The sequence below is a fragment of the Sphaerodactylus townsendi genome, linkage group LG03 (genome assembly GCF_021028975.2).
Source record: "Sphaerodactylus townsendi isolate TG3544 linkage group LG03, MPM_Stown_v2.3, whole genome shotgun sequence".
Taxonomy (NCBI): domain Eukaryota; kingdom Metazoa; phylum Chordata; class Lepidosauria; order Squamata; family Sphaerodactylidae; genus Sphaerodactylus; species Sphaerodactylus townsendi.
The window spans coordinates 167,507,820-167,532,634 of NC_059427.1; the positions used below are offsets into that span (position 1 = coordinate 167,507,820).

Sequence of the window (24,815 nt, forward strand, 5' to 3'; positions counted from 1 at the left end):
CGCCCATGGGGGGGGGGGGCATCCAACTCAGGTTTTGCCCAGGGCTACAGTTTGCCCAGGGCTGCCTCGTTACGCCCCTGGGCTCAAGTCTCTCCTTTCAAGGTCTATCTCATTATCGGTATAAAGCGTGTGGGTTGGGGGAGGGAGCAGCCTCTCTGCTGAAAAGAGACGATCCTTCTCAAAGGTAGATTCCCCACTGGCCAAATATAAGAAACGTAGGACATGACGTAAACCATTTGGGAGGGGGACTTCGCACAGGTCCCGTTCCCAAAATGAGTTTGGCTGTTTTATTCCCTTCAATCTGGGATTGTTGCAAATCACAAAACCTACGATCCTTTTGCACAGTCCCGGGTTGGAGGTGCTCCTCCACAAACACAACAGGCAGGAGAGATGTTATTCCCCTCCTTTCCACCTGTTCACTAAAAGTTCTGTGCTCTCCATTGTCAGGGGGAATCCGCTCGCCCGCCCACCAAATTGCCCAACAGGTTGGGGGCAGATTCTCTAAGCGCCTGACAGGGTACAAAGTCCCCGTGCACATTTTCTCCCGTGGCAGTGAGGATGACCAATCTACGGCAACATGTTCATTACTGCCTGGCCAATTCAGAGGGGTCCCTTTTCCTGCTTTTTGTGAGTCGCAAATGTGGAGCTACACAGGTGCATCTGATGGGACAATCGGCAGGGCTGCAGGGGTACAGTTCTGTGTGCCTGCGCAGCTACGCATGTGTGGCAGGAATTTTTTTTTTTAAGAGAGAAGCGTCTCCATGCGAAAGCGTGAAAACCACCCAGATTATTTCCATGGGCTCCAATCTCTGCCTAAATGGGTGGAAAGCACACGTGTGAACAGAAAAAAGGAAAATAGGTTCCTTTATAACGACTGCAACCCATGATACGTACATTGTGCAGAATCCACCCAAGTGTGGGGTGGTTTCCTACAGGAGTATTTGCAGGATTGCACCTTAAGTAATCTCCTTTGCTTTTTGTCCAGTGGCAAATAACCTAATAAAAGGAAACACTTCTTCACGCAACGTGTGATTGGTGTTTGGAATATGCTGCCACAGGAGGTGGTGATGGCCACTAACCTGGATAGCTTTAAAAAGGGCTTAGACAGATTTATGGAGGAGAAGTCGATCTCTGGCTACCAATCTTGATCCTCCTTGATCTCAGATTGCAAATGCCTTAGCAGACCAGGTGCTCAGGAGCAGCAGCAGCAGCAGGCCATTGCTTTCACCTCCTGCAAGTGAGCTCCCAAAGGCACCTGGTGGGCCCCTGCGAGTAGCAGAATGCTGGACTAGATGGACTCTGGTCTGATCCAGCAGGCTAGTTCTTATGTTCTTAACCTCAGCAACAGAAATGTCTTGGATTAGAAGCCAACGGAAACGGAAGATTAGGCATTGATTGAGTCAGTGACCACACAGCAAAGATAGAGATCAGGCGCCAACCGCAATCTGCGTCTGGAGGGGAAACTTTGCGTAAGCAATTTGGCGGAAAAGAACCATGCAGGCTACATTCCCCCTCTGTGAGAAGCATGTTCCCCCTTGAAGGCACTTTCCTGAAATGTTGAAATGCTGGGAGCGAAGCTTTCCCCTGTCAGCACTAGAAAAACGTGGAAGTTTAAGGCAGGCGTCCTCGATCGTTTTGAGCTTGTGGTCACCCCTGGAAGCCTGGGATAAAATGGCGGGCACTGCAGCCAAATGGCTGCCAGAAAATGGCTGCCACCTCTTGCTTCCGGGCACACAGTGCTGTGGAGGCAGCTTTTGCCCAAGCAGCATTTAGAAATCTGCAAAGCCAATCACTGAAGTCGGCCCAGGGGGGTCACAAGGAAGAGGCGAGACGCGGTGATATCATCTGGTGGAGAGAGCCAGCAGCAGGAAGCGCGGTCCTTGGATCCGGCAACTCTACCGTGTGCTAGGCCCTGGCACCTTTTATTAGGGTTTACAATAGGGGCGGTAATATGGGCGGACCGGGAGGCAGGAGAGCGGGAGAGTGGGAGAATATCATATGATACATGACATCATGGGGTTGCCTACGTGCGGGAGGAAACGCTCGCGTCTGGGTCTAATCCATACCTGGGGGCAGGCGCTCCTTTGTCCCTTTGTCTGGGACACCTGGTGACCGTGAGTCAGGTAGTTCATGACCTGTGACTCACGGGGGTCTGGGGGATGGGAGAGCGTGTGCGCCCAGAAGGACACAGATGGCACAGTCATTCCATGCGCTCTTTCTGAGGTTCTGCTGGGTTCGCGGGGCTCACCCCTACAAATCACCTCTCCAATGGCCAGTCAGAAACCTTGCTGGGAAAAGCCTCACATGGGCAGCTGGAAAAGTATTGGTGGGCACCATGGCAACCAGAGCCACTGTGTTGGAGAAGCCCGAAATGCACAGCTGTGCCAGAAGATGGCAAGGGATTCTGGTGACGTTTTTGGCAGCATGCTTGTCATCTCAGCATCCTCAGTGCCGTGCCCTTGAACACATGAGGCCAGTCGATGTACCAGGCCAGACCCTTGACCTGTCTGGGTCAGCACCGTCCACTCCGGGAGGCAGCAGCTCCCCAGGGAATCCGGCCGGGGGTCTTTTGCATCAACTGTTGCCTGATCTTTTTAATTGAAAATGGCAGAGGTTAACCTTGAGACCCGGGGCCAGCCGTGGCAAGCCCTGACACGGGAAATTCTGGTGAGGCCCCCAGCCCCTGACCCCTCCACTCACGCTGCCACCTGCTGTACCCCTGGTCCCGAATGCCCAGCATCAGTGAGGGCCATGCACATTGGTGGCATTGCTAATGGCAATGGCAGCAGCACCCCCAGCTGATACACAGGCCAAAGCTGTCAGGGAAAGGGTGTGAAGGTCGTCCAGGTAACTGACCATAAGACATGGGAGGGCTTCGGAATGAGAGAAAGATGCATAGACAGGTAGGGAAATGTAGGGGGGAGGGTGGAAGGAAAAGTAGGAGGGGAAGAGGGTGGCTCCTGTTTCCTTAGAACCCCCCCCCCCCCCCCGCCCCCAGAAAAAACCTGGAACTAACCTTCTTTGTACAAAACCTGGCAAAGGCTTCAGAGCAATTAGCAGCTGCAGACAGGCGGAAATACAACAAGTCAGAGGCGCCTCTCACTGCATGCCCAACCTGTTGGATTAGCCAATCAAAAAACTGCAAAAAGGCACAGGACAGTGACGTTTAGATTTTTATGGGGTGGGTTCAGGGGGCGGGGCCATGCCCTCAACCGCCCCTGGGGGCATGGCCATGCCTCCCCAAGCCACGCCCCCACCCTCAGTGCTTATAAAAGCAGCTTTCCGAGGCCAGGGACGACAGACCCCCCTGCCCCGCCCCCCCTGCCCCCCCCCCCCCCCGGCTAGGCTCCCAGCCGGCAGCCAGCAGGCCCTTCTGCCCTCTCCTCCGGGCAGAAGCGTAGCTAGGGAAAATGGACCCCAGTGCAAAATCTGAGTTTTGCACCCCTTCCCCCCATGGGCGGCCACTGTGATGCTGGAATCCACCCCCAAACAGCATCACTTTCAATGGTATTTCAATTAGGGAGCCCAGATTCTCCTTTTAAATCCACCTTAAAGGGAGAATCTGGGGTCTCCAGTTAAAACAACATTGAAAGTGATGCTTTCAAAGTGATGCTTAAACAGCATCTCTTTCAAGGTTTAAACTGGGGACCTCAGATTCTCCCTTTAAATCCACGCCGAAGAGCGTGGATTTAAAAGGAGAATCTGGGGAAATTTGGGGGGTGCCTGCTGTCAGGGAAGCAATTGTTAAGCTAGCAGCACCAAACTTTCTGGTTATCTTTAGGAGACCCTTATGATGATGCCACCCAGGTTTGGTGAAGTTTGGTTCAGGGGGTCCAAAGTTATGGACCCTTAAAGGTGTAGCCCCCATCTTCTATTAGCTCCCATTGGAAACAATGGGGGATGGGGGCACCCCCTTTGGGAGTCCATAACCTTGGACCCCCAGAACCAAACCTCACCAAACCTGGGTATTATCATCAGGAGAGTCCCCCAAACAATCCCTGAAATTTTGATGCTGCTAGCTTAAAAACTGCGCCCCCTGCAGGCCAAAAACTTAAAAACACTAAAAAACACAAACGGAGGCAGAGCTTCGGACATGTAATGGGAGGGTTGAACCCGGGAAACCCCCCCCCCCCTTTACCTACATCCTTCGCACAGGAGCTCCACCCAGGATAACAGAGAAAGGGGGCACCCTCGCTAAAGGACGGAAGGATAGTCTGCTCCCCTCCTACATGAGTCAAACATGTATTCCCCATGAGGACAGGGAGCAACAGAGTTTGGTTCGGGCCCTTTTCTACCTTGTACAGGGATCTATGCCCTCACCCGAATGACCCAGGCTAGCCTGATCTTGTCAGATCTCAGAAGCTAAGCAGGGCAGGTCCTGGTTAATACTTGGATGGGAGACCAGACCACCAAGGAAGGCCAGGGTTGCCAAACAGAGGCAAGCAACAGCAAACCCCTTCTGGTTGTCTTCAGCCCGAGCTGGATGGCTAGCAAACCACCTCTGTTCATCTCTTGCTTTGAAAACCCTACAGGGTCACGATAGGCAACTGCAACTAGGAAGCATTTTCCACCATCAAATAGATCAGTCCATAACGAGCAATTCAGTAGACCTTCTAGGGCTGTCGGAGTTAGTGGAGGCATCGCAGACAGCTGAGTCTACATTCTTGGAGTTTGACAAATGGCTTGCGTTCTCCCCACCACTCTGCATCAGAAACTTTGTTTTGGGTTGGATTTCTGTTGCCTGTAATGGTGTCTGCCTAATGTCTGTTCCTTGAAGTGGCTTTCCTGCTTTTGGCTTTTGAAGTGGCTTTTGAAGAGATTTCCTTTAATGTTCACTGTTCTATTTTATTTATTTTATGGATTTTATCTGTATGGGTGTGCGGAGCAGCATAGTACAGCTTGATCTCATCCTGTCTTGGCAGCTAAGCAGGGTTAGTATTTAAGGCAGAAATCGATTTTTCTTATTCCTGCTCACACTTGGATGGGAGACCACCAAGGACCACTCTGCAGGGGAAGGCAGTGGCAAACCACCTCTGCTTCTCATCTGTCTTGTGAGCCCCGAGCTTGGATCACCATAAGTCTGTTACAACTTGATGGCATTTACATGTCTGCATATTTTATTTATATTAGATAAACTGCACCAAGCTCTGTAAGTAACAAATAAACGTTGTAAGTAAATAAATATGCAGAGCTGGCCTGTTACTCATTTATTGTTTTTCTGTCTGCCTTTCTTCTAAATCAGGGGTCCCCAAACTACGGCCCGGGGGCCAAATGTGGCCCCCTGAAGGCATTTATCCGGCCCGCCAGGCATGGCGGCGATGGCTCCATTCATGTGCAGTGGGGGCTCGAGGGAGAGGAGGAACCGGCCCCAACGGCTGTTGATTGCAGTTACATGATGGCACCCCCAAATCTCCATGCATTTTCTGACCCAGAGTTGGAAACCTTACATGTGGCAACGCCTGCTCCGCCCTTCCCTCTCAGCTACTCCATGTGTTGCTCTTAGGCTTTCTGTTCCGCCTCACTCCCATTGGCATCAGCCAGGCTGGCGAATCGCTCGCTGGCTGCTAGGGAGGAAAGAACCCAGGAAGATACCTGATCCTGGGTTAGATGGAATGTTTCATTGGGAAAGTTCTGCTTTTTTTTTTTACAGGGGAAGGTATTCCACAGCCTCCCCAACAATATTTGGAGCCCACCCTGTACTTGACATACTTTGGTCACTGTTCTAAAAATAGACCATGACAGAAAGGCTGAAAGGTGAAATCAAACATTTCACAATCATTTGTGCATAGGAATTTGTTCACAGTTTTTTTTAGTCCGGCCCTCCAACAGTCTGAGGGACAGTGAACTGGCCCCCTGTTTTAAAAGTTTGGGGACCCCTGTTCTAAATGTTCTTCCTGACATATCAACTAAGACAGACCTGGGCATTATACGGCCCGGGGGCCACATCCGGCCTGCCGGATGACCCTGACTGGCCCTTATGACAGTCTTGGCCCTGGCCTAAGAAGACCTGTTTAGAACCGCGCTGCTCATGTTAACCCTCCCCCTTCCCCCCTCGTGCAGTGGCTTCTGGGGCGATCCCCTCCTTTGAAAGCCCCGCAGAAGCCGGTTGCCCTGGCTGCCTGCTTCTGCGGGGCTTTCAAAAGCGCCAGTCGATGAAAAAAGTCGGTCAAGGGACTTAAGTCTCCCCACTTGCTTGATTGTCACAGTGGACAACTATGCAGGTAGGTTAAGCCTGTGATTCTTTGTGCCAAATAGTGCTGTATGCAGAACTGTTGCCACTGATTCCAAGTTGATCTGTGCACCTGTCTGTCACTTATCAGCCCCTATTATGCAGAATTGAGTCCAGCCTTTTGGCCCGGCCCTCCACAATATTTTCTGTTTCTTATGCGGCCCCGTGGAAAAAATAATTGCCCACCCCTGAACTAAGAGAATCCAAATCCTGAAACCGGCCACTTTTTAGGAAAAAAGCAACTGGTGCAGTTTCCCAACATCACCACCAGGTGTCTCTGTCAAACCAGAGAAAGGGGATGGGTGGAGGGAAGGATGGCTGCGGCTGACTAATCAAAAATATTTTGGACTCACTAGGCGAAGAAGCCAAATGGCATGTTCTACAGACACTAATGTGGGGGTCCCCAAACCTTTTGAGCCTGGGGGCACCTTTGGAATTCTGACGGGGGCGTGACGGGTACCGCAACAAAATGGCTGCCACAAAATGGCTGCTGCAGGAGGTGGAGCCTGCTGCAAAATTATTGCCACGGCTTAACTTTAGTAACACAGTGCAAAGCCTTGATGGTGTAGTTAGTAACACAGTGCAAAGCAACATTTTTTAAAAATCTGCACAGCCAAATAGTCAAGTAAGCCTTGATTGACATAAGAAATATGGGAAGTCAAAAATAATAACAAGGGGTCAAAATACAATTTGCAGCTCTAAGCAATTCACTGAGTCTCTATAACTGTGGTGGCGAATCTTTGGCACTCCAGATGTTATGGACTACAATTCCCATCAGCCCCTGCCAGCTTGGTCAATTGGCCATGCTGGCAGGGGCTGATGGGAATTGTAGTCCATAACATCTGGACTGCCAAAGGTTTGCCACCACTGCTCAATAATATCTAATAATAAGTTTGCAACTAGTGCACAATGTGCAGGATCCTCATTTAAAAGGAAAAGTATCTTATGGAAGTCCTCAGCCAAATTTGTCAATCTGATATCTTGCAGGGCAAAAGCACTACCTGGCTCTACGCACATTCCAAAAACAGTGGGGTGCTGTGTGGTTTCCGGGCTGTATGACCGTGTTCTAGCCGCATTCTCTCCTGACGTTTCGCCTGCATCTGTGGCTGGCATCTTCAGAGGATCTGATAGTAGGAAAGGAAAGCAAGTGGAGTATATATACCTGTGAGTAAAGGTCAATAGGTGAGGGCATCTGAATAGGAGTGGCCTGGCAAGTGAGTAACAATGGAGATAGCAAGGTCAATAGGTGAGGCATCTGAATAGAAGTAGTCTGGCCTTTGTTCCCTTTGATTGTCTATAGTCATCCTGTGTGTGGAGCTGATTAGTCACTGTCTTGACTCTAGTGTTTTTCAAAACTGGCAGCCAAATTCTGTTCATTTTCATGGTTTCTTCCTTTCTGTTGAAATTGTCCATGTGCTTATGGATTTCAATGGCTTCTCTGTGTAGTCTGACGTAGTGGTTGTCAGAATGGTCCAGAATTTCTGCGTTTTCAAATAATATTCTGTGTCCAGGTTGGTTTATTATGTGTTCTGCGATTGCTGATTTTTCTGGCTGAAATAGTCTGTAGTGCCTTTCGTGTTCTTTGATTCGTGGTTTGAGCGCTCGGGCGTTTGAGTGGATTCCATGTATGTAGAAAGCTTGTCCGCAGCTACATGGTATGCGGTAGACTCCTGCAGTAGCTAGAGAATCCCTCTTATCCTTTGCTGAACGAAGCATTTGTTGAATTTTCTTAGTGGGTCTGTAGATTGTTTATAGATTAACAGTTGGTGAACTCCAGAAAAGGGGTTAGTGGGCCCATATGTCATGATCAGTCCCTGTTTGATCTTGCCATGACTCCTGTCTCCTGCCCGGGATGTGGGAACCTTTCTCTTCTCATTCCTCATCTCTGATGCATTCTCTTTGCTTCTCAGCTCATTAGACACCTGCTGTTATAGCACTGTCAGTAGTGCAAAATGTAGGTTGTTTTGATATGGGGACGGGGGGAGGCGGTTTGTTCTTCTCTGGACCGTGGGACTGGAGGGGTGCCATCCCCTCTTGGGAACTGGCAGTCAACAATGGGGTGACGTGACATGGGGAATGACGTGGCTGCAACACTGGCTATGCTTCGTTCTGGCACTAGAAGTCTAATTGCTTATTCCTGATAACGAAATCAACTGCATTCAGAGTCTTGTCACCCCTGGGGACAATGTTGGGGATCCCTTCTTAATTCATCTGACCTATAATCCGTCTCCAAGTTCCACCCCACACTGATGCCAGCGCAGATTAGACTCGCCACTCTTGCCCTGTAATAACATATGGGGAGGGGGAAGAAAGATCTGGCCTTCTGCCACTCTCTAAGCATCCAAAACGTGTCTGCAGAAGAACGATGTGTCTTTAAGTGAGCTCATTCCCAGTCGCTTGCTGGCCCCTGCCTGTTCCCCCCAGAAATAGGCCTTCTTAATCCTTTAATTCACTTCAACACTGTTATTTACGTGATGGGGAATAAATCACAGGCCTCCTTTCTTTCTTGAAAATGGACTTTTATGGCTTTTGGATGCATCTGGTTTTGGCTGCCCCTAGATGGCCAGAAGCGATTGCCACGGTTAACCCCCACTTTGCAGGACTGAGGAGGGTCCCTCATGATAGTCCAAATGTGCAGGGCCGGCCAACCAGATTCGAGGTGTTCTGAGAGAATGTGGCTGGTGAGGGTTCGAGAAAGAGGAAGCCGAGTGGCGCCGTTGCCACCTTTAGTAAAAGAATCGGCTGAGGTCGGCTTTGCTTTCTCGATGGCAATAAAAAAGGGCTTTTAAAAACAGGTTCGTTTTTCAAATGCCCTCACCTATTGACCTTTACTCACAAGTATATATACTCCACTTGCTTTCCTTTCCTACTATCAGATCTTCTGAAGATGCCAGCCACAGATGCAGGCGAAACGTCAGGAGAGAATGCTGCTAGAACACGGCCATACAGCCCGGAAACCACACAGCACCCCAGTGATTCCGACCGTGAAAGACCTTCGACAAAACAGAGTTAACTTTATAACTTCAGATGTAGGTGCTTACTAACATGTAAGCAATGTCTATCTGACCTGTCTGGCTTTCAAGATGAATTGAACCACCTAAACTGAGCTCTACAGGCTAATGGTTACTCTACTACAGACATCAGAAGAGCTGCAAGACCAAGAACAAGCCACATGAACAACGATAAAGAGCCATCTAGAGGGAAAGTGTTCTTACCATACATCAAGGGAACCACTGACCGCACAGGAAAACTGATGAAGAAGCATAACCTACAAACAATCTACAGACCCACTAAGAAAATTCAACTAATGCTTCGTTCAGCAAAGGATAAGAGGGATCCTCTAGCTCCGTGGTGGCGAACCTCTGGCACTCCAGATGTTATGGACTACAATTCCCATCAGCCCCTGCCAGCATAGCCAATTGGCCATGCTGGCAGGGGCTGATGGGAATTGTAGTCCATAACATCTTGTGTGCCAAAGGTTCGCCACCACTGCTCTAGCTACTGCAGGAGTCTACCGCATACCATGTAGCTGTGGACAAGTCTACATAGGAACCACCAAACGCAGCGCTCAGACATGAATCAAAGAACACGAAAGGCACTACAGACTATTTCAGCCAGAAAAATCAGCAATCGCAGAACACATAATAAACCAACCTGGACACAGAATATTATTTGAAAACAGAAATTCTGGACCACCCCTGCCCCCCTGCCCCTCTCCCTCCCCTCTCCCTCCTCCTCCCCCCTTCCCCTTCCCTCTACTCTAGTTCCCTGTGCTGAGCTCCTTACCACCTATGGGACCTCCTCCCCTCCTTTTTTAGTGGGTTTTAATAAGGATTTGTTATGGATGCTGTTTTTATATGCTGATTGTCTTACATGCTGTTTGTTCTCTTTTAAATGGTTTTAATTGTATCTGTTTTAATCTGTTGTTCACCGCCCAGAGCCCTTCAGGGGTAGGGCGGTATAAAAAACTCAAAAACAAATAAAATAAATAAAAATAAACCACTATGTCAGACAGAGAAGTCATTGAAATCCACAAGCACATGGACAATTTCAACAGAAAGGAAGAAACCATGAAAATGAACAGAAAAACACAAATGAAATGAAAAACACAAGAGTCAAGACAGTGACTAATCAGCTCCACACAAACACAGGATGACTATAGCCAATAAACAAAGGAAACAAAGGCCAGACTACTTCTATTCAGGTGCCTCACCTATTGACTTTGACTCCATTGTTACCCACAGGCTACACTTCATTGTTACTCACTTGCCAGGCCACTCCTATTCAGATGCCCTCACCTATTGACCTTTACTCACAGGTATATATACTCCACTTGCTTTCCTTTCCTACTATCAGATCCTCTGAAGATGCCACCACAGATGCAGACAAAATGTCAGGAGGGAATGCTGCTAGAACACGGCCATTAACTCTGTTTCTTTGCTTGAGCAGACACAACACCACCACGACCATGGGCACAAGACAGCAGATAGGTACCAAGATGTAAGCAAACATACGGTGATGTAGATGTGTGACAGGAAAGAAAGGATTTCTTATTTTATCTCCATGTAACCCTCCCTTCATCGTTAGTAAACTCATATATAGAAAGCAACTGTTACACACACACACACACACACACACACACCACAACACATTGTGTGTGATTCTTTTGACCCTAATCCAGGAGTATCCAACCAATGGCACTCCAGATGTTCAAGGACTACAATTCCCATAAGCCTCTGCCAGCATGGCCAATTGGCAGAGCTGATGGGAATTGTAATTATGAACATCTGGAGGGTCATAGGTTGGAGACCCCTGCAGCTTAGGGATCCACAAACCTTAGGGATCCACAAACTTTTTGAGCTTCAGGCACTGTTGGAATTCTGATACCGGGCAATGAGCACCATCACAAAATAGCCACCACAGGAGGCAGAAACAATCACAAAATGTCAGGGAGCGAGGTTATATCTAACCCTCACAGTATCTCTTCAACATTTCAGATAGAGACTTTCCTTAGCTGGATACCTTTTAACCTGCACAGGTAAACAGAAGCCACGCAGGTGGTGGTGGAAGGAGATTGTAAACCCCTTTGAGTCTCCTTGCAGGAAAGAAAGGGGGGATATAAATCATCTACTACTACTACTACTACTACTACTACTACTACTACTACTACTACTACTACTACTACTACTACTTATTGATTGATTGATTGATTGATTGATTGATTGATTGATTCAATTTCTATACCGCCCGATCCCCAAAGGGCTCCGGCCGGTGAACAACAGAAACCAACAACAGACAGGAGCAAATCACACATAAAATATAAATACATAGGCTCCATCTCATGTCATCAATAAAATAACTTAAAAACAGCGAGAACAAATTAATACATGTATGAACAGGCGTCCAAACCCAAATTAAAACCTACCCCCAAGAGGTGGGGAATGGCGGGCCCCTCAATATGAGGGGACCCTGATGTAACAGCCCCAAGACAGGGGCAATAAAGAGCAGTAAAGGGGCACCATATCAGCGGCCGGACACTCCAAAGGCCCGGTGGAACAACTCAGTCTTACAGGCCCTGCAGAACTCACCCAGGTCCCGCAGGGCCCGGACAGCTGGAGGAAGGGTGTTCCACTGGCCGGGGCCAGTGCTGTAAAAGTTCTGGCCCGTGTGGAGGCCAGCCGCATCATCGAGGGGCCGAGGATCACCAGCAGATTGGCCTCTGCTGATCGCTACTACTACTACTACTACTACTACTACTACTACTACTGCTACTACTACTACTACTACTACTACTACTACTACTACTACTACTACCACCACCACCTTCCCCTTGAGGGGGTTAGCACTGGCATTTTCTTCACCATTGGTAGTCCTTAAATCTTCAAAGACGGGGTCTCCAATAATCTCCCATTTTGCGGCGGCTTGACCAGTTCATCAGTGACCAATTATGTTTCAGTGTTTGTATGTGCATTGCTTTGTACGTGGGGCACTGTATCCTTTTAGATATGGTTTGTACTCATGTTTATTCATTAAGATGCTTTATTAAAACAGCCCTTTAATTGCCTGGCATAGATATCATTGCCTGTAGCAGTGGTGTGGTAGGTTTTCTTGGATTCTGATATTTTTCCGCTACAACATTTTCTTGTGCTGTAATATTAAGGGACCTCCCCCAATTCAAGGTCAAGTTGTCTAGCCCCCGTTCCCCCATAAGCCCTTGCTGGTCACACATGTGATTCGATAGATGGTGCAGCTTGACTTGGTGAGCGCCAGCAAGCGAGAGAAAGCACCAATTGGTGTGTTTGCTTCTGAAATCAGCTTTGCCAGTTTAGGCCTGGAAAATGATCCTGAGCATTCAAGAGTTGCACAGGAGGGACAATCATTCCAACCAAAACAGCTTCCCCCGTTGGGGAACTCCCGTCGCAGAAGAAAATTTGATGCTCCTCGTTTATCGGACTCTGAATACAAAGGCCCGGTTTTGTATCGGATTCAGCAATCCCATTTGGAACATCTGGGCCCGTGGTCAGAGAACGTGTCGCGTGGGATTACGAGATGATCACAGCTGCTCAGCGGAAGTATCTTGTTCCTTCGTTTTCCCGGTGCCGGCTGAAATTGTCCAGCTGTCCGGAAATATTCGAGGAAGCCTGGTTTATCTATACTTTTGTGTGTGTGCATGGGTGTGTGTATGAGAGAGAGAGAGAGAGAGAGAGAGAGAGAAACCAACTGGCCAACAGAGGTAAGATTCTGACCAGATGGTAGCAGCAGGAAACGAACCAGATGGTGGCAGCGAGAAGGGCCTAATATAGTGGAACATCCTTCCTCCTGGCCTGAAATTGCAGGCGGAAAGGCAGGCGAGAGATGCTGGTTTCTCAGCCAGCTGCTGCGCCTGCCAAAGGGAATAATGCCCAAAGAAGGGAAGGTTGGCACTCCAGAGCGTCACTCTGTGGGATGTACTGCTGGGGTTGTGCCCAAGGCTTCCCAGGGGAACGAAGCTCTAAGCTCACCTGAACTTCTCTGAACTTCTCTAAACTTGCTGAAGACGAAGAGGATAGTAGGCAGGCCTGCGCCGTGCAAAGTGCAGAAAAGAGCAAACATTATGATGGAGGAGGTGCAGAAAAACTTTCCCTACAAGGAAAAGCTGAGGCATTGGAGCGCCTTCCGTTGCCAAGAACAGGGAACTAACTCAGGTCAGGGGCAGACTTAGCTCTTTAACTTACTGGGAAAGTTCCTGGTGGATCACAGCCCCAGTGGGCCAGAGTGAACAAGCCACCTTAGGTCCCCACTGCGGAGAGAGGTGGGGTGTAAGAGACTTTTAGCTAGCTTTTTGTCTGTCTTTTAGTATCTTACACCCCACTGCTCTCCCCAGTGGGGGGGGGGAGAAGAAGAAGAAGAAGAAGAAGAAGAAGAAGAAGAAGAGGAGGAGGAGGAGGAGGAGGAGGAGGAGGAGGAGTTTGGATTCATATCCCCCCTTTCTCTCCTGCAGGAGACTCAAAGGGGCTTACAATCTCCTTGCCCTTCCCCCCTCACAACAAACACCCTGTGAGGTAGGTGGGGCTGAGAGAGCTCTCAGAAGAGCTGTGACTAGCCCAAGGTCACCCAGCTGGCGTGTGTGGGAGTGCCCAGGCTAATCTGAATTCCCCAGATAAGCCTCCACAGCTCAGGCGGCAGAGCTGGGAATCAAACCCGGTTCCTCCAGATTAGATACACGAGCTCTTGACCTCCTACGCCACTGCTGCTCCATGCCTAAGGTGGCGTACATAATCCTTTCCTCCATTTCCCCCTCACAACAATCCTTCAAGGTGGGTTACTGGCCTGAGGTACCTGAGCCAACTTGTGTGGCAGAGTTGGGATTTGAACGTGGGTCTCTTGGATCCTAGTCTGACAGCCTAACCACGACACACCACTGCTTGGATTCCCAGCAGAAAAGGCAACGGGCGCTTGTATGAGCCTTTCGACTTGCTGAAATTATCTTACTGTTGTTGTTACATTCTCCCCCCCCACACCCCCCCCCCGGCCCCAGCTTTGAATCCAGCTTGGATTTTTAGACCCCGCTTCCAGCAGCCACTTCAGCTCCTCGAAACCTTCTTGCCGGAGCCCCAGCAGATGTTTATGCGTTTGAATGTGTGTTCAGTGCCTTCTTCGGGAATCCTTTTTTAAAAAATTCTTGACTCATTACTCCAGATTGGAGGGACAGGGTGTTATGGCTGCGCGGAGGATAAGGATCAATGCCGGAGCCCATGGGAAGGGGGGCAGTCTGGGTATGTGACTCCATCGTTGTGTCTGGGAAGATCAGGGTCCATGGATTCGATCGTCACATGTTGTCATTTTTCCTGTTATTATGGCTAAGATTCTAAAACCTGGAACGGGCTCAAACCTTTCTGGACCTTGGAGAGGTGCTGAGGAAACCAAGCTAACCTTTGCTTGTTTATATAGGATGAGTTGAGACTTGTATCATATCGGTTTTGCCGTGTCTTGTGCACAGATAATGTTAGGGAACTTGCGAGTTCTCCCAATCGGCTCTGCCAATTTCCTTTTGCATCGTTTTTGGAAATCGAGACGGCGCCAGTTAAACATTATTTTTCTAAAAAACTAATTCAAAGCTTTTGTGTCTGTGTCTTGGTTTCTAGGTACTGTTATGCAAAGAAGAAGAAGAAGAAGAGTTGGATTTATATCCCCCCTTTCTCTCCTGCAGGAGACTCAAAGGGGCTGACAATCTCCTTGCCCTTCCCCCCTCACAACAAACACCCTGTGAGGTAAGTGGGGCTGAGAGAGCTCCGAGAAGCTGTGACTAGCCCAAGGTCACCCAGCTGGCGTGTGTGGGAGAGTACAGGCTAATCTGAATTCCCCAGAGAAGCCTCCACAGCTCAGGCGGCAGAGCTGGGAATCAAACCCGGTTCCTCCAGATTAGATACACGAGCTCTTAACCTCCTACGCCACTGCTGCTTTACATATTTTCTACAGCAGCTTCGCTGTTCAAACTGTGCTGTCTAAATAAGTATGCCAGAAATGGGAAAACAAACCCTAGCTTCATAAACACCAAGACAACTTCAACAAGACTCTGAAAATTAGCAAAGCTTGGCTACCAGTACTCAGGGGCGTAATGCCCATTGGGCAAGGTGGGCAGCTGCCCAGGGCACCACCTTGTAGGGGGCATCAAAATGCTGGGTTCGTTTTCAGGTATTTTTAGTAGTTTTCCATTTTTGGCCTGCAGGGGGCGCAGTTTTTAGGCTAGCGCAGGGGTAGGGAACCTGCGGCTCTCCAGATGTTCAGGAACTACAATTCCCATCAGCCCCTACCAGCATGGCCAGCGGCACCAACATTTCAGCGTATCACCAGGAGACTGTCCTTATGCGTTATGGACTCCCAAAGGGGGGGCCCCCATCCCCCATTGTTTCCAATGGGAGCTAATAGGAGATGGGGGTCCATAACTTTGGCCCCCCTGAACCAAACTGCACCAAACTTGGGGGGTATCATTAGGGCAGTCTCCTGATGAGACCATGAAAGTTTTGAGACTGTGCCTTCAGAAATGTGCCCCCCTCCCCAGCCTGCAACCCCCATTGACAGCAATGCAGAAAACTCAATGCAGAACAAAGATTCTTGGGCAAATTTCTGGGATGTTCCTGCAGGGGGTGCATTTTTGGATGTATCGGCACCAAAATGTCCAGGTATCATCTGGAAACTGTCCTGATGGGACTCCCCAAGTTTGGTGCAGTTTGGTTCAGAGGGTCCAAAGTTATGGACCCTCAAAAGGGTAGCCCCCATCTCCTTAGCAAAGAATGAGGGATGGAGCACCCCCTTTGAGGGTCCATAACTTTGGACCCCCCTAAACCAAACTGCACCAAACTTGGGGGGGGTTCCCATCAGGACAGTTTCCAGATGATACCCTGAAATATTGGTGCCAATACATCCAAAAATGCACCCCCTGGAGACTGTCATGATGGCACCCCCCCAAGTTTGGTGCAGTCTGGAGGTTGGCTCTGGCCAAGCACTGCCTGTAACAAACATGCTAATTTTCTGTCTGTTCTGCCCCGGACAAAAGCCCCAGGCCCGGGTCGTACTGCTCAGCAGCTCTTCCCGGAAACTGTTCCAGCTTCCGAGATTGCAGGCGGCCTCGTCTTGCATGCTGTCAGCCCGGTCTTTGCAACCGTGAATGCTTGCTCAGCTTCGAAAACGAGAAAGCACCCAAAACAGCTGCAGGCTGTCTGAGCCATGTGTGGGTTTCTACCCTCCCACGCAGCACCAGCTAGCCCGCAGGGAACAGACACTGTGCCATTTCCTGGCAGGGACTTATTTTAACTAAGCCACTCGGTTTTAACCATTCTTTAGCGTGTTTGAATCGTGCAGTCTTGGCTTTTCGCCCTACCAGAACGTGGCCAACGCTCAGCTCCCTGGCAGAGGGCCCAGTTCTTTTGAAGACAAACATGTTTCGAAAAGCCCAGTTACAGCTGGAGGAAAGTTTGTTTCCCTGCCTGCGGATCGCCTGCCTAGTTAGCCAGAAACAAAGGAACGCTGAAGCTTTCCTTAGAGCAGGGGTGTCCAACTCTGGGGCTTCAGATGTTCATGGACTACAGTCCCCATCAGCCCCTGCCTCAGAGGCATAGCTCCAAGAGGGCGGGGGGCGTGATGCATTGGGCGCGTGCCCCTGTGGGGGTGTGGTGAGGGCGTGGCGGGACGTTCCGGGGCGGGACAGGGGGCGGAAGACGCACCACTGCACCGGGCGCTTTCCCTCCTTGCTACGCCTCTGCCCTGCCTTAGAGGTTATAGTTCACCAAGCCGGACAACTCGTAGCTCCGCCACTGGGTCAGGGATATGTGTTTTCTGGATACCTTTTGAGCTTTTAAGGTGCTAACCCAGTAGGAGGCCAAGTTTCATCTAGCAAGAGCGGAGGTTAAAACCAGCTCCCTTTCTGGGACAAATTAAGGCCGAATGAACTGGGGGCGGCATTGAAGAGATGAAAGGAAAGGAGCTCTCAGCACAGTTGTGTGTAAAGTGCCATCAAGTCACCGCCAACCCTGTAAGGTTGTCAAGGTAAGAGGCGTTCAGAGGTGGCTTGCCGCTGCCTGCCTCTGTGTAGCAACCCTAGGCTTCCTTGGTGGTTTCCCATCCGAGTGCTAACCAGGGCCAGCCTTACTTAAGCTTTTGTGATCATGATGTTAGCCTGGACTATCCAGGTCAGGACACCAAGGAACGATCCATTCATTCCCCTCCCTTACATGCCACCCTCCCCTACCTCTGCCAGGGTGGGTGGACCATGTCCAGGTGCCGGGACCCCTCCCTTGCATGCCACCCCACCCCTCTCCCTCTCTCCCCTCCCTTGCATGCCACCCCTCCCCCTCCAATTCCAAAGCCTTTATTGGCATTATACCCCTCCCCCTCTAGGGTGGCTGAGCCATGCCCAGATGCTGGGCCCCCTCCCCTCCCTTGCATGCCGCCCCTCAGTCCTTCCCCTTCCCTTGCATGCCACCCTCCCTCCCTCCTCTAGGGTGATGGGCTATTTTCCCAGATGCTGGGCCCCTCCCTCCCTTTGCATGCCTCCTCCTCTAGGGTGGGGATGGGCCCATGTGCCCAGATGCTGGGCCCCCTTCCCTTCCCTCCCTTGCATGCCACCCCTCATTCCTTCCCCTTCCCTTGCATGCCACCCCTCCCCCTCCCTCCTCTAGGGTGGATGGGCCATGCCCAGATGCTGGGCCCCCTCCCCTCCCTTGCATGCCGCCCCTCCCTCCTCTAGGGTGGATGGGCCATGCCCAGATGCTGGGCCCCCTTCCCTTCCCTCCCTTGCATGCCACCCCTCATTCCTTCCCCTTCCCTTGCATGCCACCCCTCCCCCTCCCTCCTCTAGGGTGGATGGGCCATGCCCAGATGCTGGGCCCCCTTCCCTTCCCTCCCTTGCATGCCACCCCTCATTCCTTCCCCTTCCCTTGCATGCCACCCCTCCCCCTCCCTCCTCTAGGGTGGATGGGCCATGTCCAGATGCTGGGCCCCCTCCCCTCCCCTCCCCTCCCTTGCCTGCCTCACTCCCCACAAAACCCCCCAGGATCTCTGCAGTATTCTTTGTTTAGCAAGCCAACTTTTCTCTCTGCACCGCTCCACGAGCCAGATGAGGAAGCCATCTCTGGAAAAATCCCCATGTTTGAAAAACCAATCGCACCGTGGAGAACGAACCAGATTTCCAGGGCATGAGCTTCTGAGAATCAGAGCTGCCTTCCGCAGAGGCGAGCAAACATGGAGATCCCAAAGTCCTTTATGACCAGCTGAAGGGGGAAATGGTGATGCAAAGAAAGGCATCTGTGTGCCAAGACACAACGCAAAATGTCAGGTTGGTGACAGAAGCGGAGAAATGCCTTCGGGGCCGTCGCTGTCAAGATAACAACAGTGCTAGCGGCAACGAAAGACCTGAACAGAGACTCCAGGAGAATTGGATCGAACCTTTTTGGGTTGAATAATTGTGATATTTACTTATTTCCTCTATATTGTAACAAATTCAAGTGGTAGATTCATACATCAGTTAATCAGAGTTATTCTAAGTAGAGATTTCTGTAAGAGGGATATATGAGGTTTGAGAGTTTGTTGGTATAAACACGGTGTATGTATGAATGGATAACTGATCGTTAGATTCAATTTTCTACACTATTAAAGGATTTTTTTGCACTTCTCTTCCTATTAAACCTGCCCCCATGTAAGATACAGGTCCTTAAGAGAATGCCGGACGACCAGACCATCGGGCCCAAATTCTTGAACCGATAGGAAAGGGTACATTTTCCCCCTTTGCCAGTCCAGTTGCTTTCTTGAGTCTTCATTAGTTTATCACAAGATGATTAAAAACAGCCCTGGAATAACTGGACACCTGCGGCCGAATTCTTTAGCTGCACTGCCCAGTGTCAGGCTCTCGAACGTGGAAATAACAGAGACCGTAGGAAAGTCCTAAAGCAGTTTATTTCTACAACGCGTAGAGTACCGTATATACTCATGTATAAGTCGAATTTTTCAGCACATTTTTAATGCTGAAAAAGCTCCCCTCGACTTATACGAGGGTCATTAAATTTTTTTGTGTCTTTTTACTTTGCCGGCCAGCAGGGGGCGCAGTTTTTATGCTAGTGGCACCAAAATTTCAGGGTACCCTCAGAAGACACTCCTGATGATACCAGCCAAGTTTGGTAAAGTTTAATTCAGGGGGTCCAAAGTTATGGATCCCCAAAAGAGGTGCCCCCCATTCTACATTTGTTTTCTAATGGGGAGCTATTAGTAGATGGGGCATTATCCTTTTTGAGGGTCCATAACTTTGGACCCTCTATGCTAAACTTTCACCATGAAACCTGAAGCTGAGATCTCATCAGGAGAGTCTCTTCTTATGATACCAGCCATGTTTGGTGAAGTTTGGGTCAGGGGGGGATCCAAGTTATTGGACCCTGTGCAAAGGGTCCCCCATCCCCATTGTTTACAATGGAAGCTAATAGTAGATTTTCCATTTCTGATAAAATTCTCTTAAAATCTAAGTTGGGTTACATTTGGACATACAGATGATGATGAGGAATCCAGTTTTGAAGGATTTTAACTCTTGTGTTTTAGCTTGGTTGCTAAGGTTTTTGTACTTTTAAAGTTATTGTTGATATCATATTGTTCTTGTTGACCCTCTTTTCCACTTACAGAGCCAGTTTACTGTTTTTCTTTGAAATAAATTTTCAAAAACATTTAACCTACTGATGCCTCAATTGATGTAATTTTATTGGCATCTATTTTTATTTTTGAAATTTACCAGCAGCTGCTGCATTTCCCACCCTCAACTTATACGCGAGTCAATAAGTTTTCCCAGTTTTTTGTGGTAAAATTAGGTGCCTCGACTTATATGCGGGTCGACTTACACACGAGTATATACGGTAATAGAGGAAGCTGACTCTAAGCTCTCCCGCTTAGATCCAGCGATTATATCCTTCAATATCCCCCCCCCCCATTTGATTCCCACCAAATGTGTTTCACAAAGAGTATAACATTTGCACTACAGAGCTTCAAGAAACCTGGGAACGTTTGCACCTTCCCGCAGGAGGGCTGGCGCCAGGGAATTGCCAGGGAGGGGAGAGGGAAACAGGAAAGCATCTACAGGAAACATCTGCAATTCTTACACAGCAAGACATCTGGGCACTGACAGGCATGGGCCTGACATCCAGAAGCTTACGGGAAGGCAAGAACGCAACAGACTTCTTCTGCAACCAGCATCCATAGGCAGGGCGTCTCATTCTCTTCCAAGCAGACTGTACTAAAATGTTGTGGTGTATAGAGTGGGCCTGCATGTAAACATTTTAGTACATTGGTTGCTGTGGGCTTTCCAGGTTGTGTGGCAGTGCACCAATACATTTTAGTATATTGTTTTCCAAGGAGTTCTATCTGGTTTCCCAGGTACGTGCAGCACCGCTACGGAGGAAATAACACCTGGCCCCTCACTGCTTCAATTTAAGACAAAACAGCTTGAGAAGACAGGAGCTCCCTCCTCCCGGGCTAAATTGGGGTCCTGTAGATTTATTATTGTTTAAATTTGCCTCATTTGCACCCTGCCTCTCTCTCTTCTGCAAACCCAAGACAGCTTACATCATTCTCCCTCACAGCAACCCTGTGAGGTTGGTCAAGCTGAGCGTGTGCGATTGGCCAAAGGCTATCCAGAAAGCTTCTATCGGATGTGGGGGGATTCAAACTCAAAGTTTCCCAGGAATCAGTCTGATGTTCTTAGCCATGAAGCCACGCTGGCTCTCCAGTTGCCATTCTCTGCAGTTATTGTGTGGAAAGGGAGTCTGGTCAGGGGAACCTAGATCCAAACTGTTAGAACACAGAAGGCTGACTGGTTTTTGTGAATGTGCCAGACATATACAAAATGAAGGCAGCTTCAGAGAGCAGGAATGCAATGCTGGAAGAGCTCAAAAAGTGCTGAGAAGGGCAACGAGGATGATTGAGGGACTGGAGCACCTTCCTTATGAGGAGAGGCTGCAGTGTTTGGGACTCTTTAGTTTGGAGAGGAGATGTCTGAGGGGGGATATGATTGAAGTCTATAAAATTATGCATGGGGTAGGAAATGCCGACAGAGAGAAATTTTTCTCTCTTTCTCACAATACTAAAACCAGGGGGCATTCATTGAAAATGCTGGGGGAAGAATTAGGACTAATAAAAGGAAACACTTCTTCACGTGTGATTGGTGTTTGGAATATGCTGCCACAGGAGGTGGTGATGGCCACTAACCTGGATAGCTTTAAAAAGGGCTTGGACAGATTTATGGAGGAGAAGTCAATCTATGGCTACCAATCTTGATCCTCCTTGATCTCAGATTGCAAATGCCTTAGCAGACCAGGTGCTCAGGAGCAGCAGCAGCAGGCCATTGCTTTCACCTCCTGTATGTGAGCTCCCAAAGGCACCTGGTGGGCCACTGCGAGTAGCAGAATGCTGGACTAGATGGACTCTGGTCTGATCCAGCAGGCTAGTTCTTATGTTCTTATTTGAGTCTGGTAAGCCCCTTAAGAGACTTCTTTAGTTGAAATGTTTTCAAAAGGGCTTCATTTGCCCGTGTGGTCTCCCTTCACCGTCGAAGGCTTTCATGGCTGAATTCAACTGGTTGTTGAGGGCTTTCCGGGCTGTGTGGCCTTGGTCTGGTAGATCACTTTAGGAACAAGAAACATTAGGAACAAGATCTACCAGACCACGGCCACACAGCCCGGAAAACCCACCACCACCAATGGCCTCACTTCCTCCACGTCACCATTTTTTTTCAGTTCATTCCTTGCCCTTCACCTGTTTTTCTGTGGGTTTCCCGTGGTTCTTTTTGGTTTATTTTTTGGGGGGCTAAATCATGGAAGGATGGACTGTAGATGGTGTGGAGGATCACAGTAACCCGCTGTGAAGCATGGAAGCATATTTTGGACAATGTTCTCCAAAAGGGGGGAAAAAAAATCACAAAACGGCAGGCAGGAATTGTTTTGAGGGGATGAGTGCAGTTTGAAAACACTGGACAAATGTTTGGGGGGATTGGTGTGGAAAGGGCCCCGGGCAGCTTGCACAGTCCTGAACATCTTGTTGGGCCTGAATCTAGCGGTACGTACACAATGAACTGCCTTATCCCAAACCAGATCAAGACTACAGAGTCAGCACTGTCTATTCCGACTGGAGGCTGCTCTCCAGAGCTCTGAGCCGTTTTACTGGAGGATCAGGACCCTAATATCTCCAATATTTAATGATTATTTACTGATTTTATCTGTGCTCTATCTATTTGTTTTGTTCACCGCCCTGAGCCCTTTGGGGGAGGGCGGTTTATAAATACAATAAATAATAATAATAATAAAATGCTGGGGCAAAACTCTGTTCATCGCATGTAAAAAATACAGTCTCTTGATAAACAAGCAGGCAATCTGCATCTGTGTATGGTTCTCCAGTTGCACAGTGGCAGATAGGAAGGCGCTCCAAAGGGTGATCACTACTGCACAAAGGATTATCGGCTGCCCTCTCTCCTCCTTGGAAGAACTCTATAATTCCCGAAGCCTAAAAAAAGCCCAAAATATTCTGAGGGACCCGCCTCATCCAGCACACTCTCTTTTTGAACTGCTACCATCTGGTAGACGATACAGGACTATCAAATCTAGGACAAAGAGGCTTAGAGACAGCTTCTACTCTAGAGCTGTGGCTATGCTAAACTCCGCGGCTTCGTGTTGATGTGTTTGGGGCTGTGTAGGGATGGGTGGAGGAAGGGGACAGTGAGGATGGGGTATGAGTCAGAAATTGTATGAGTATGATGTATTGTATGAAATTGTATGAGTATGATGTATTGTATGAAATTGTATGAGTATGATGTATGAGTCTGAAATTGTGCGCATTGAGGAATGCTGCTGTAAATTTCGTTGTGCGTGCACAATGACAATAAAATGCTTATGAAAGTGTTTCATCATAAATGGTCACACTTATATTGTCGTGGTTGTTTTTGTACTTGTGTTAACTTTGTATTTAGTTGGATGAATCTTTTAATTGCACGCAGTGGTTATGCGCTTTCCGTTTTACATATTATATTGACATGGCTGGTCTAAGAGTGTACGGATTAAATTTGGTTTGAGCCAAGTCCCGCCAGCCCTGCCTGACAATCCATGTCTCCGGATGAGCAGGAAGAAGAAAACAGACCAGACAAATGGCAGCCATTTGAAGCAGAACTTTATTTCCCTCCCTCTGTTATGCCCAACAGCAATTTAAGATTTGGAAGGGCTAAACAAGGTTTGGGTTACAAACTGGCAAAGCGAAGAGACGCGACGGCAGCCCTGGCTGCTGGTTATCGAGAGAGCTGCTTTCTCGAGCCGAGAGGGGGCGGGGGAGGACTCGAGTCGGAAAGGCGAGGCCGTTTGCCGTTCCGTCGGGAGCAGTGGTTTCTCGGAAGCAGTGGGTGGCATCGGAACATATACGCAGTATCCAGATGCCCAGTTGCCTGCTAAGGCGCCTTCCCTGGCATAGCCAGGCGGCACAGAGGTTCGGTCCATGGGCACGAAGGCAGTGCTTTGGCAAGAGAAAGTGTAGTCAATCCTGCCCCCCCCCCCCTTTCCGAGTGGCGGAGGTGAAGTCACTGACAAACTAGTTGGGAAGTTAGTGCTGCATGTAAACAGATCCACAGGAAAACTGACCGGTCCCTCCCCCTTGCATACTTGAAGGGAAGCCTGCTCCATCCCACCACCATCACCAATCTCGCTGGCAAGAAGCCCACGATCCTGCCACGAGGCGGCATCTCAGGTGGGAGGGGGTAGGCTTTAGTGGCACTACTGAATGGGGCTTGGGAGAGGTGGTGTTACAGTCAGGTTGGGGGGGGGGAAAGGGGGATTAAGGCACAGAGACGTGGAAGGGGCTGCCGGGAATGTGCTCGTCCCCCCACTTCACCACCAACACATAGTCCCCTCTGTCCTTCAGCAGGTAGGTGACGTTGTACAGCCGGTTCCCCAGGTGCTTCACTACGATTTCTTCGCAGGGGGTCTTGGGACCGTGGACGCCCACCAGCAGCATGTTGTTCCCTGGGGAGGGGGAGAGAGAAGAGCGGTCAGGGGTGACGCACAGGGTTGGGGTCCTGGCAGAACGACGGTGGCAGCTGCATCTCAAAACCAGACTGAGAGGCAGGCAGGGGCAGAGGCACCAGTGGGGAGGGAGGGGCTGGCAAAAGACTTTTGTTTTCCCGAGTAGAAGCTCTCACAGCTAAAACCATTCACTCAGCCTACCGACCTTGAGTTCGGCCTGCATTCCTGCCTTTTGTAGTGTGGGATAGCGTTATGGGCTAGGGAGGAGGAACAGGGTTTGATCTATCGGGGTTAAGAACATAAGAACGAGCCTGCTGGATCAGACCAGAGTCCATCTAGTCCAGCTCTCTGCTACTTGCAGTGGCCCACCAGGTGCCTTTGGGAGCTCACAGGCAGGATGTGAAAGCAATGGCCTCCTGCTGCTGCTGCTGCTGCCGAGCCCCTGGTCTGCTAAGGCATTTGCAGTCTCAAGGAGATTTGCAGATCAAGGAGGATCAAGATTGGTAGCCATATTGGTAGCCATAGACTTCTCCTCCTTCAGGGTTGTTTGAAGGTTCTGCCTCTTACCCACGTAT

The 24,815-nt window shown here is 49.4% G+C and overlaps 1 protein-coding gene across 1 annotated transcript in view; it reads right to left on the reverse strand.

The window, feature by feature from the left end:
- Positions 1-23,381: 23,381 nt before the first annotated feature.
- Positions 23,382-24,815, reverse strand: part of LOC125428004 (filamin-A-like) — a 157,813-nt gene continuing 156,379 nt past the window's right edge. Inside the window, 1 exon segment of the mRNA XM_048487578.1 lies at positions 23,382-24,240. Within this exon segment, the coding sequence (XP_048343535.1) occupies positions 24,053-24,240 (188 nt within the window). The 3' untranslated portion in view covers positions 23,382-24,052.